This window comes from Chinchilla lanigera, unplaced genomic scaffold (genome assembly GCF_000276665.1).
Source record: "Chinchilla lanigera isolate Chin_1 unplaced genomic scaffold, ChiLan1.0 scaffold00032, whole genome shotgun sequence".
NCBI classification, from domain to species: domain Eukaryota; kingdom Metazoa; phylum Chordata; class Mammalia; order Rodentia; family Chinchillidae; genus Chinchilla; species Chinchilla lanigera.
The window spans coordinates 6900237-6913467 of record NW_004955433.1 but is presented as its reverse complement, the minus strand read 5'-3'; the positions used below and the strand labels follow the sequence as shown (position 1 = coordinate 6913467).

The following is a 13231-nucleotide window of genomic DNA, read 5'->3' as shown; positions in this document are numbered from 1 at the left end:
AAAAAAAAAAAAAAAAATCTGAATATTATGTACATTTTATTTCAGATCAATATCCACTTAAGGCCTTTTGACTAGTCTGTCCTGTTCATCTTGAATAATTCATTAGAGATAGGAAATAAAAAGTCTCATCTTGAATCATGTTTTAACTATTCACTGGCAGCCTAACTGGAGATTTTCAGAGGAAGGGAAGAAACAAATAAGTGGGCCAATCTAAATCTCTGGATTATAAGGACTTTTTTACCTTTTGTTTCCTCTGTACTATTTATCTGAGTGTGAAAATTAGGTATGTATGAGAAACATTTTGGGGGATAGGATGCTATTCAGGTTTAATAGACCATCTTGTCTATTATTGGGAGGAAAAGTCCTATTTCTGTGGGGACTCTTACTCATTATTCTGTTCTCCTCTGGAAAGAAGACTGGAGCTACCAACTCTTTTCTAGGGACATGCTTCCATTTTCCCAGAAAATAAGTTCAAAGTCTGTTGCTTTCATGAAAGAGTAAGTTGGCGATATTTATTATGCCCCTTTTTCTGGTTTACACGGAGGTCTAAATAGTCTTTTTATATCAATTCTGTAGAACATTTCAGGAAAAAACACTGATAAAATCTTCAAGCGCAAAGAGATTTTGCAGAGCTAGGTGTGGTGGCACGCATCTGTAATTCTAGCACTTCAGAAACTGAGGCAAGAGCATGAGGCCAGCTGGGCTACAAAGTAAGTTTGGTCCTAGCCTGAGCTACATGGGGAGATCCTGTCTCCAAAAATGAACAAATAAATAAAAACTGCGAATTATCTAGTTATACTCCATTGCAACAAGACATTGGTAATAAATTTTGTAGCAATTAGAACGATAAAGAATTTGCAGTAGCACAGGTCAGAACTATACTCAAAAGGAAAAGTATAGAAAATTATATATGATCTCATTTCTGGGTAAGAGGACTATGCATTATTTTTATTGTTTAAATATGTCTTTACTTTTTCTACCTTTTTTTGTCTTTTTGAGACAGGGTCTCACCATGCAGTTCAGGCTGGCCTTGAGCTCACTTGTAGCCCAGGCTGGTCTTGAACTTGCAATGATCCTCCTGCCTCAGCCTCCCCGATGCTGGGATTACAGGCATGTGCCACCATGCCCAGCTGTCTTTGCTTTTTCTATTCTAAACTTGTTGTTTTTATAACTGGAAGACTATGGGACCATAAAAGGACTTTGGTGTTTATTTTTCATTCTTGTATGTGCTACTGAGACTTTCAGCGAAAGATGTTTTCATGCAAAACGTCAAATTAAAGACTTAGTGGAGCTGAGTGTGGTGGTGCACACCTGCGATCCCAGTGCTCGGGAGGCTGAAGCAGGAAGATTGGCAAGAGTTTGAAGCCAGCCTAGGCTACATAGTGAGTTCAAGGTCAGCCTCGACTACAGAGTGAAACCCTGTCTCAAAACAAAACAGAACAAAAAACTAAAAACTAAACCACAAACAACAAGAAAAAGACAATAGAAAAAGTATAGAGCCATGCTGCAGATATTATAGGCCACTGGGAGGAGGTACCTGAAAACTGTGCTCGTAGCAGACACTCTGTTTCTTCAGAAAGTAGTTTTTCTTCTACAAGGGTATCAATTAATTGCAAGCCCTTCCTCCTCTTGATCATCCTGTAGTTTTTTACAGAGCCAATTTTTTTTTCGGACACTTCTAACATTTGTTGCACCTCAGACAGTCTCTCTGTATCTTCTGCCCAGGGATTTCTTAAACTATAGTTATGGTCTTCAGTAGTAACCTCTTCAGAATCATCTGCAAGTGGCTGTTTTTGGATTTTCTGACTTGCTTTACCTGTAAGACGTGCACCTTGAGGAAGCTATGACAGAAACAGAAAATTAAGGTTATTTTAGAAATCACCCCATAGGAGATTATCTATAAAAATACTACAAAATAGAAACCACTCACCTGCTTGCTGTGGAGTTAGATACGAAAGAAAAGATCATAAACTCTGAATTTAAAATGCATAGTCTATAGAACAGTATAAAGAGATGTTCTGTTTGTCTTTTGATTGCATCTATCCAGAAATACTAATATGATGATGAGTTTCTGAAATGATTCAAATAACCAGAAGGGCTGGTTATAGAGGGGCATGCTTGTAGTTTCAGCGCTTTGGGAAGCTGAAGCAGGAGAATCTCAAGTTCAAGCTCCACTTGGGCAACTTAGTGCAATCCTGTCTCAAAAAACAAAAAGGGTTGGGGTTTGTAGCTCAGGGCAAAGTCTTGGGATTCATTCCCTAGTACACAAAAGAAAGAAAGAAAGAGCCAGAGCCAGAGCCAGAGCCAGAGCCAGAGCTAGAGCCAGAGCCAGAGAGACAGTAATTTGGCTGGCTTTTTTTTTGGTACCAGGAATTGAACTTAGGACCTTGCATTTGCCAGGCAGGTGCTTGTGCCACTGAGCTATATCCCTGGTCCTTGTGATAGTAATTTGGGAAAGGTTCCTGGAACTAAGTTTTGAGTAGTTCTGTGAAAAAATAGTAACATGGCTTAAAGGACAGGGAAATTATCTGTGAAAGAAACAAGAGATGGACACAGCATGGGGTTTGGAGTTAAGATGGACCTGGATTTAAACTCTGTGGTCCCTCACATCCTCACCAATAAGATGCGGTTTGGAAGATACAATGAAATAATTTATGTAAATCTGCTAGTACAATGCCCGGGCCATTATATGTCTCAAACAAAAGTAGCTCTTACTGATTTTACACAAAAGCATGAAAGCAGGTCAGCTTATTACATATAAAGTAAGTATACGTGGTTTGAAAATTGAATTCAGGGCAATTAAAGGTGCACAGATCATAGAAATGCATGCATTTGAATTTGACACCAACTGTATAGGTTTTGAATAGGGGAATGAAATAACACAACCCTGAATGAGTTACAGTGAGGAAGCTCAGGTGAGAACAGTTAGGTGACTGTCACAGGCTATGTAGAAAGTGAAAGCCACATTCAAGACCTGCAGTGATGTAAAAAGATAGCTGCAATCAAGAGAGACAAGAATGCCACCAACATGAATGGCCATTCTAGAAATGTCATTTTACATATACTTTCTCTTCTATCAATGCGAATAATCAGACACGTTTTTGGTTAAAACCAGTAACATTATCAGTAGGAGCCAAAAAAGATAAATCACTTTAAAGGATTATGAAAATTGGCACACACTTAACAAAAGCCTGATTTGTAAGGCTGTTTGTATTTACTAGGTGATTTTTGTGATTATACTTTTTGTAAAAGCTTGAGGACAGAATAATAACATTATATAGACATTTAAAAAAACACAACTTTGTGTTTTTTGTTTTTTGTTTTTTTTTTTTGATTTTTGGTTTTTCTCCGGTACCGGGAACCAAACTCACGACCTTGCGCTTGCCAGGCAGGCGCTTTGCCGCTGAGCTAAATCCCCAGCCCCCAAAATACACAACTTTGAAAGCATTTAAAATCCATTATTTCATCCATTTTAAACCTGGGATTTTCTCATCTCTGCAAATTCTAGCTAATGTGAACTGTTCTGATATTTATTTATTTATTTATTTGTGGTTTTTTTCTGGTACCAGGAATCGAACTCACAACGTCGTGCTTGCCAGGCAGGCGCTGTACCGCTGAGCTAAATCCCCAGCTCTGTCCTGAGCTTTAAAGGCTTGTGTTTGCATCCAGAGGTCAGTACCTTGCATAGAAAAAGTGAAGGCACAGCGCCTTTTTTCAGCTTTCTTCTTACGCCATATGACTCAAAGTCACTTTCTTGAAAATGCTTGGAACACAGTATAGCACCTGGTCCTGGAATCCAAATCTTTTTGCTTCTGGGGTCCACACGGTTGACCGCCCTGATCCATTTTGAGCGCTGTATTGTATCAGTTGGAAATCTATAGCAACCATAGTAAAGTTCCATTACCATGAAAATAACTATGATAATACTATAGTAGCACTTACATAAAGCTCATTCACCAACTCCTGTAGGTAAACATAAAGCCTAGTAAAATTTTATCGAATTTCAAAGTTTTTTTTTAAATCCAAAATTCAATATTTTATTTTTGGCTGGGTGCAGTGGCGCATGCCTGTAATCTCAGCACTCCGGAAGCTCAGGCAGGAGGATCATGAGTTCGAGCCCAGCCTAAACTACAAAGTGAGTTTAAGGCTAGCCTGAACTGCATAGTGAGACCCTGTCTCAAAAAAATAATTGTGCGCCACCATGCCCAGCCCCAAAATTCAGTATTTTAAGTGACTGAAACCAAATGAGGGGGCAGTTCTCAACTCTCCTACCAATAGGGTGTTCACTGCCTATACTTAAGGAAATCTGTTCAAATTTAAATGGTTAAATGACACTTTGCCTGTGGTAATTTTAAACTAGGCCACAAAGTTTTTTATACTTGTACTTGTCTTTTGAAGGGGTGGGAGTCTAATCTCCCTCCACTTGTGTATGGGCTGGAATTAGAGATTTGCTAAAGAATAGAGAAAGCAGAAGTGGCTAAATATGAGGTCACAAAAGGCAGACTTCCTCCTTGCTCTTCCAACTGCATGGCTTGGTAGAGGTAAGTTACCTACCACGTATAAGCAGTCCTAAGAGATTTCTTTGGGAGAAACTGAGGACTTTACCCAAATGCAGTAAGAGTTAATCTTTATTGTTGTTTCGAGATAGGGTCTGGCTATGTAGTTTAGGCAGGCCTCAAGCCTGGAAAGAGAAGTTTAACAGTGTGGTCAAGCAGTTGGGTATGGTGGCTCACATTTGTAAACCGTGCATTCCAGGAGGCTGAGGCAGGAGAATTACCATGAGTTCAAGGCCAGTGTGGGCTACATAGTGAGTAACAAGGTCAATGTGAACTACATAGTAAGACCCTGCTTTACAAAGGAAAAAAAGAGTATGGTCAAACAAGCTGGGTGTGGTGATATATACCTGTAATCCTAGCACTCTATGAGGCAGACAGGAGGAATCCAAGTTCAAGAAGAACCTGAGCAATTTAGACCCTATCTCAAAGTAAAATGATTAAAAAAAAAAAAAAAAAGCTGGATTGGTACTCAGTGTTAAGGCCCCAGGATTCAATTGTCAGTACAAAAAAATAAAGACCAAGGCACTATGGTTAAACATAATTCTACTCTTGCTTGCTTTGAGGAAGAACATGTTATTCAAAAAGCCTGTATTTTAAGCCTAAAGAACTCTCACTAGGTGTAGGGCATTAGGTTCATATCTCCATCACTGAACTCAGCATAAGGCTGTAGGAAGAACACATGAAGTTATAAGGCCTTCAAAAGCACTTAAGGTGGGGATGGATAACAACAGGGTCTCCCTCGGTAGTTCAGAGTGGCCTTAAACTTACTATGTAGCCCAGATTGGCCTCAAACTCACAACAAACCTCCCACATCAGCCTCGAGTGCTGAGATTGCAGGTATATGCCACCACGCCTGGCTAATTTGTTCTTTCCTCAGGAAGATCATATACATTTTCTTTCTTTTTGTCTTTTTGAGACAGGGTTTGACTATGCAGTTCAGGCTGGCATCCAACTCACTTTGTAGCCCAGGCTGGCCTCAAACTCGCAGCAATCCTCCTGTCTCAGCCTCCTGAGTGCTAGGATTACAGGCAAGTGCCATACCTGGCAAGACCATACCTGGCCTATAAAGGTCATACACTTGATCAAGAGAATAGGAAATTGTTTTGCCAATAAAGGTGAGGCAACTGTACTTCTTTTCACTGGATTCTTTTAATTAATGGCATTTATTTGAGAAGCAACTTTTACACAGTATAATTTCTTCCTTCCTTCCAATGTAGGGATTACAGACAGGCATGCGCCTCTATGTCTGGCAGAACAGGTATAATTTCTAGCCATCCAAAGAACTATCAAAAATTGGCTGGTAGACGAGGGGGGTGGCAAATACCTGTAATCCTAGCACTCTGAGATTTGAGACCAGGAGGATCATAAATCTGTGGCCAGCCTTAGCTATTCTGTAACTCAGTGAGATCTTGTCTAAAAACTTAAAAAAGGGGGGGGGGGCGCCAGAATATAGCTCAGTGAGAAGACCCCAGGTTCAATTTCCAGTACCAATCAATCAATAAAGTAACAAAGAGAGCTACATAATTAACAGTCTCAGAGGAGACAGGCAAGGACACAATTATAATAGCTTATGTAAAGGGACCAGCCCCATTTAAAAAAAAAAAAATCAGTAACTTGCAAAGTCAGCCACACAAGATCGAAACTCTTTAACGTGGCATTCAGAACTGTTTTGTCAAGGTGTATTTCACTCCTCTACATTTTGTCTACATTTTGCACACAATTCCTAAGTGCCATCCTTTTTTCTCATAAGTACTTCCTGTTGGCTTAACTCTATTAATATCTTACCAGGATATTTCTTTGGTTATGCCTGTCTTTTGGGTGTGAGGATCAATTCTACCCATTTCTCTAACTTTCCAACATCCTTTTAACATTCACTTGATTTTTTTTTTTGTTTGTTTTGTTTTTTTGTTTTTGTTTTTCTCCGGTACCAGGAACCGAACTCACGACCTTGCGCTTGCCAGGCAGGCGCTTTTGCCGCTGAGCTAAATCCCCAGCCCCACATTCACTTGAATTGATCTACTCCAGCAGGTACCAGGAATTCAGATTAGACTGTTTAAAAATTCTGCCCCACGCTTCTAATTTCTTTTCTTTTTTTTTCTTTTTCTTTGAGACAGTATTGCTGGGTAGCCCAGGCTGGCCTCAAACGTGAGGATCCTCCTGCTTTAGCCTCCTGAATGCTGGGATTACAGGTATGTCCACCACGCCCTGTTCTACCTAATACCCTCTTAAGCCAAATGAAACTTCCTTGCCAAGACCTGATCTAGCCAGAATCAGTCCAGCCTTGCAGACCGGTCGAACAATTTGCTTGTTAGGCAGTAGAGGCGAAAACGGATCCATACTCCTGCTTCCGAAGCAACCAAGCTCAGCCATAGAAGTGCACGCGCACAATCACTCTCCCCACTGGTTTGTCTTATAGGCACCTCACTTTAGACCCTAAGTCCACCTCAGGGAACAAGGACTCCGCCAAAGGAACCTCAAGGTTACTGGACAAGCGGCGGATAGAAGAAAGAACACACAACCTTTATGTCGCCACAGAGCAGGAGGCGCCGGAAGTAACGTAACTTCGAAGCCCCCACTTCCGGCCCCCGCCCCACACTGCGCGGGTCACATGGACGGCGCGACACCCCACCCATCCCGCAGCCACCAGGCCCTCAGTGGAGTCCGTGGCTTCGAGGCTGCTCTCACACGCACTGGTGGAAGGAGAGGCCGCGCTCGCGGCTCAGCACGGTGTCACGGGTGCTGCAGCCCACTGCAGAGCAGCTTCGGGTCATCTTCTTGTTACGTGGAGTTCCACCTTCGAGGTTCCCGCAACGCCTTGAGTCACCATAAATTTCGTTCCGCCTGCTGACTGGGCTGCTACGACCTGTATTTATTAGGGAAGGTGGGCTTTAGAGGTACACAGCTCCGCCTCTCTGCGATCGAAGCCCTAGCCAATCATAGCTCACGTTGTGTCGCGACAGCCAATGGGAAAGGCCGGCTCCCAGAGCCATGCCCCTTGAGCGCCTCCTGAGAGTTGGGCTGCAGCGTGGCTGTTTTTGTGTGATGGAGCCGCTTTTTTTTTTTGTTCTGGGTGTTCCGGTATGGTCCGGCTCAATCCGACGCCATCAGGGTTTTCGTGAGGTCCAGCGTGAGAAACCGAAGTACAGAGACAGAATCAGAAATGATGGAAACCCCGGGGACGCGGATGGGCCTCCGGCTGCGAGCCTTGAGCTGAGAGGGACTGGAACGTAAGGAGAGGAAGGGATGGGAGAGAGAGGGATGAAACCTGGGGCCTCAGAAATCTGCAAGACAGACGGGCAGAAGTGAATGATTTGCCGAGGCGAGACTCGTTTCCTTGTGTTTTATCTTGCAGCTCTCTGCTGGGGAGTGGTGGTTGGCGACATCTCTGTGATTCCAGATGAGCTGGAGGATGCACCGAGCCTTGCCGCGATGGGGAAAGTGGGGGAAATCAGTTGAGGTAAGTGCGGTCCTCGTGATCGGAGAGGTCGAATTGAAGGTTTTTTTTTTTTTTTTTTTTTTTTTTGGGTTTTGTTTGAGACCGGATCTCACTGGTAGTTTAGGCTGGCTTTGAACTGAACTATGTATGTCTGTCTCGAACTATGTAGGCTGTCTCGAACTAGCGGCGTTCTTCATGCCTTAGCTCCCCCAATGGAGGGATCGCAGGCGTGTGCCACCACGCCGAGCAAAAAGTAACATCTTGGAACTTTGAGGAAAAAAATAGGTCCCTGGGGGATATGCTGGGCAAATGTTTGTTTGGCTGCTAAGATGTAAAGTAGAGAATAGGACGTGGGTTAAAATACTGTCAGTTTCTTAAAAACAGTTTTTCGGTGAGGAGTACTAAGTATTGAACCCAGGGGCTTTTTGCACTGAGCTACATCCCCAGACCTTTATGTAACAGTTCTACTCATAGTTCTTACAGCCATACAATTAGTGATTTAAAGTTCAGTGGGTTTTACTATATGATTAGATTTGGGCGACTATTGTCCCAATCAGTTTTAAAACAGTTTGTTTTGTACTTAAGGTGAGTTCGCACTATGTTGTTGCCCGGGCTGGTCTTGAACTGGAACTCGAGTTTTCTCGCACCTCAGACTTCCAAGTAGCTGGTAGTACAGGCATGTAAGAGCCTGGTCAGTTTGAGAAAGATTTCATCGCCCCCCCAAAAAAGTATTCTTAGTACCTGCCCCTCCTTCCAGACCCTGGACACAGCTAATTTACCTTGTCTGTGGGTTTCCAAACTAATACTTGGGATTTTGTGATTGACTTCTATCAGTTAGAAGATGTTTACAGTATATTGGTCCTGGATGTCGTTTTATTGTTGAATTGTACTCCATTATAGGGGCATACAACATTTTATTCATTCATCAACTGGCATACATTTGGGTTTGTTAACAGGGTTTTTTTTGCCTATAGCGATAATTGTGTTTTTTAGTGTTGGTATAGATTTTTATTTTTCTTGATTTCTTGACCTACCAGTAGATTTGCTGGGTCATAAAAGGATGAGTAGGTTTAACCTTTTCTTTTGGTGGTGCTGGGAATTGGACGTGGGGCTTGCACACACCAGGCAAGCACTCTAGAACTGAGCTATGTGCCCAGTGCTTTTTATTTTGAGGCAACAGTCCTTCTGCCTCAATCTTGGAATTAGCTGACATTGTAAGAGTGCGCCACTGTTCCCAGCCTGACAGCATTCTTCTAATTAACTGTAAATGAACTATTGAGAGCTGCTTTTTAGCAGAGTCGAGTCATTTAAATGGCGTAGAGCAGTGGTTGAGTCCATGGCATGTGTGCTTGCAGCAGATTCTGTATCATTGAAACCTGCAAAAGATTCTCCATCATTGGATAGAACTATTAAATAACCAACTCACTTTGCCCAAGCCAGTAGGGGTCGCTGCTGTAGATATTCTTAGAGTACTCTGGACAGGTAGTCGAATTTTTTGTACCTTTTTTTGTTTACTTTGCTTTATTGGTGACATTGATGTTCTCAATTTGACTATTTGATTATACACTGCATTTCTGCTTCCTCTAGTAACTTCATATCCAGTGATTAAACCTTCTCACTGCTGTTCACATAATGAACCACTGTGATTACTGAGTACTTAATGAGGATGTGTAAGCTTTACTAAAGGAAGTGTTACTGTGAAGGGCATTGACCACTGCACAAATAATTTTAAAAGAAAATGTCTTTTGTAGGAATTCACTTTTTTTTTTTTTTTTTTTTTGTCTTTTTGAGACAGGGTCTCCCTATGCAGTTCAGACTGGCCTTGAGCTCACTTTGTAGCCCAGGCTGGTCTCGAACTCCCAACAATCCTCCTGCCTCAGCCTCCCAGAGTGCTGGGATTACAGGCGTGTGCCACCACGCCCGGCCGGAATTCACTTTTGAAGGTGCTGGGAAAAGACGTGGATCTTGGAAGATAATTTGAAATATTCAGGAAAGGTAGTATATCATTTTTCTCTGTTAAATGTATTAAATATTGCTGAACTGTAGCAGTGACTTGGAAATGAAGGATTGTCCCAGTAGAAAATGGGATTTATAAAGGCTTTGGTGAAATCAAATCACCTGTTTCATGGTGTAGAATCTTAATTGGGCATTTGGGAAAGAATAAGAACAATTAGTGTTGGGGGCTGGGGATTTAGCTCAGCGGCAAAGCGCCTGCCTGGCAAGCGCAAGGTCGTGAGTTCGGTTCCCAGTACCGGAAAAAACAAAACAAACAAACAAAAAAAGAACAATTAGTGTTTACTGACCAGCTACTGTGTGCCAGGTATTGTGCTCAGCTTTATATGTAGAGAGATGGGGTTTTCAAATAACTTTTTGTTTTGTTTTGAGATAGGGTCTCACTGTGTAGGTTATGCTGGCCTCAAACTTGCACAGTGATCTGATATGATCTCATGATCTCAGCCTCTGGAGTGCTGGGATTATAGGTTATGTATGTGTGTGCCAGGAATCAAACTCAGGACCTTGCGCTTGCCAGGCAGGTGCTGAGCTGCTGAGCTATAGCCCGAGCTCAGGATTTTTAAATAGTACTTCTCACAGTAGATTTGCTTTCTAGGATTGGTGTCAATTCATAGATTGTATAATTTGCTTTGTGGTTAGGGATACAGATTCTAGGGATATGGATTCACACCCTCAGTTAATATTAGTAATTTGAAACAATGAATAGTATTACTTTATAATTTCTGTGATCCAAGAATCTGGGCAATAGGCTGGATGGTTGACTCAGGGTGGTCGCATAAGGTTATAGTCAACTGAAGACTCAACTTGGCGTTACCTCTACACTGCCTCCTGGCAGCCTCAGCTCCTTGCTGGCTGTCATTTGAAAAATTGAGTTCTCTGCCATGTGAACCATTTCATAGGCTGAGTCTTTGAAGCCAGCTTTCCTGGAGAAAAAGTCCAATTAGAAGCTTGTCTTTGGAAACTTGAAATTTAGTCCAAGAAGACTGTACCATCACCTCTGCCGTATTCCAGTTCACAGAGACCAGTGCTGGTGCCCTGTTAGAGGAAATGTCTCCAGGGATGAATACCAGGAGGTGGTGAGGGTCACTGGGAACCATCTTGGAGCCTGGCTACTACTACACTAATTAATTGCCTTTGTTTTTTTTAATAGTCACAGTTCTCTAGTTTGTTTGTCTTGTGTGTGTGTGTGTGTGTGTGTGTGTGTGTGTGTGTGTTTGTGGTGTGTTTTGAGGCAGGATTTCACTGTGCAGTCGAGGTTGGCCTTAATCTCACTGTGTAGCTCAGGCTGGCCTTCAACTCACAAAGATCTTCCTGTCTCAACCTCCCATGTGTTGGGATTATAGGCATCTACCACCACTCCCAATTCTTGGAGGCTTTTAATTCTTCTAGGAGGTAGTTGCAGAAGCTGACTGGAATGAAATAAGTAGAATTCCAGTATCCCTCTGTCTGTTACTTTCTGGGGTGATACTAGCCTGGAAAGGTTGAACTTTCTGTTCAGAGTTTTTCAAGGTATAAAGTCCAATTATTTATGTAGTTACTTTCGTAATTACTTATGCAGTATATACAGATATATGCCCAAGGGTGGACTGAAGGTACATTGAAGCATTCAGACTTTTTCCCCCAAGCTTGATTTTTATCCCATATGAGTACACTTTACCGAATACTTCCATTGTTTTTTTCTCTTTGAGGTCTTTTCATCCCCATGAGCAAAATTTGGACAGTGCCAAGGAAACAGACTGTCCCTGATTGGTAGAATACTAGTTACTACCTGGGACTTGTGGTTTTGACTTTAATTTTGTAGTACTGGGGGTTGAACCTAGAACCTTCATATTGAGCTGCACCTCCAACTTGTTTTTAAAAAATCTTTTGAGACAGTCTCACTAAGTTGACCAGATGAGGCTGAAGCTCGATGACCTTCCCAGAGTGCTGGGATTACATGTGTGCACCACCACACCTGGTTCAGGAGATCTTGAGTCTTGTTCTTTTTATCACGGTGTCAAACTCATTATTACAAATAATTCTGCTTCTTTTCCTTTAAAGTTAATTCTTATAATAGTTGGAAATCTCTTGTCTGATTCCAAAAGAAAGCATTGCATATAAAACAAAGAATAATCACTTTAATATATTTTTTATAGCAGGCTGGGTACTTGGAATATGCCTTCACAGTAGTGTATGTCTATACAAAGCAAATAGTGATACATTTGAAATCATCTTCATCTTGGATTTTTTTCTAAATATAGTAAAATTGGAGGCCTTACCTATATTGTATATTAGAAATTTGAAGTTTATAAAAATGTGTCACATTTTGGCGTGGGGGTTTGGTCTTTTTTTTTTTTTAGTCAGGCTCACTATGCTGTTCAGGCTGGGTTTGAACTCACTTTGTAGCCCAGGCTGACCTCAAACTCAGCGATCTTCCTGCTTCTGCCTCCCAAGTGCTGGGATTACAGGTGTGCGCCACCCCGCCCGGTAGTGTCGCATATTTTTTTAAAGGCTAAACAATGAAAAAAAATTTTTTTTTTTTTTTTGGTGTTTCTGAGACAGGGTGTCACTATGTAATTCAGGCTGGCCTTGAGCTCACTTAGTAGCTCCGGCTGGTCTCAAACTTGCAGGCCGTGCTGGGATTCCAGATTTGCACCACCATGCCTGACTGAAAAAAATCCTTATAAATAGAGGTTCAAAATGAAAGTACAAATGTCCAATGATTAAACTTTCCACTGCTGTTCACATCATGACTTGTTGTGATTAATGTATGTGGATGAGGACATAATGGAAAAAGAAAATTATGAGACTAAGATGATAACTTTTCAGTATGTTGATTCCCTGTTTGAATGTTTTTCTTTGTAGGAATAAAACAGAAAGGTTTTTTCTTAGAGAACATTATTTGTCAGATTTATTTGATCAAGAACTTGAAGATTGTTAAGGTAAGTGGTTTTTTTGTTTTGTTTTATTTTGTTTTTTGCAGTGCTGGGGATTGAACCCAGGGCATTATTAGCCTCATGGATGCTAAGCAAACACTTTACCCCTGAGCCACACCGGCAGCAGCAAGGTGTTTATAATCTATTAGTGTATGAAAACACAGAAAAGGTCAGACTTGAACCAAAAATTGGCATTTATTTGAACATAATTTCGATATTGTACTCTAAGTTAAACATTTTTTTTCTTTCAACTTTTAAAAGTGAAAAAGCAGGGGCTGGGGATTTAGCTCAGCGGCAAAGCGCCTGCCTGG

General features: G+C 41.6%; 1 protein-coding gene and 1 long non-coding RNA gene across 2 annotated transcripts in view; one reads left to right on the top strand and one right to left on the bottom strand.

The window, feature by feature from the left end:
• Thap9 (THAP domain containing 9) overlaps positions 1-7434 on the bottom strand; it is a gene marked incomplete in the record, with an annotated part of 16799 nt that extends 9365 nt beyond the window's left edge. The window contains 3 exon segments of the mRNA XM_013516173.1: positions 1538-1841; positions 3680-3875; positions 7242-7434. Of these exon segments, the coding sequence (XP_013371627.1) occupies positions 1538-1841; positions 3680-3875; positions 7242-7327 (586 nt within the window).
• Positions 7435-7569: 135 nt separating this feature from the next.
• LOC106148938 overlaps positions 7570-13231 on the top strand; it is an 8045-nt gene continuing 2383 nt past the window's right edge. Inside the window, exons 1-3 of the long non-coding RNA XR_001234735.1 lie at positions 7570-7783; positions 7909-8013; positions 12850-12926. This is a non-coding gene — a long non-coding RNA (uncharacterized LOC106148938). The remainder of the gene's footprint in view (positions 7784-7908; positions 8014-12849; positions 12927-13231) is intronic.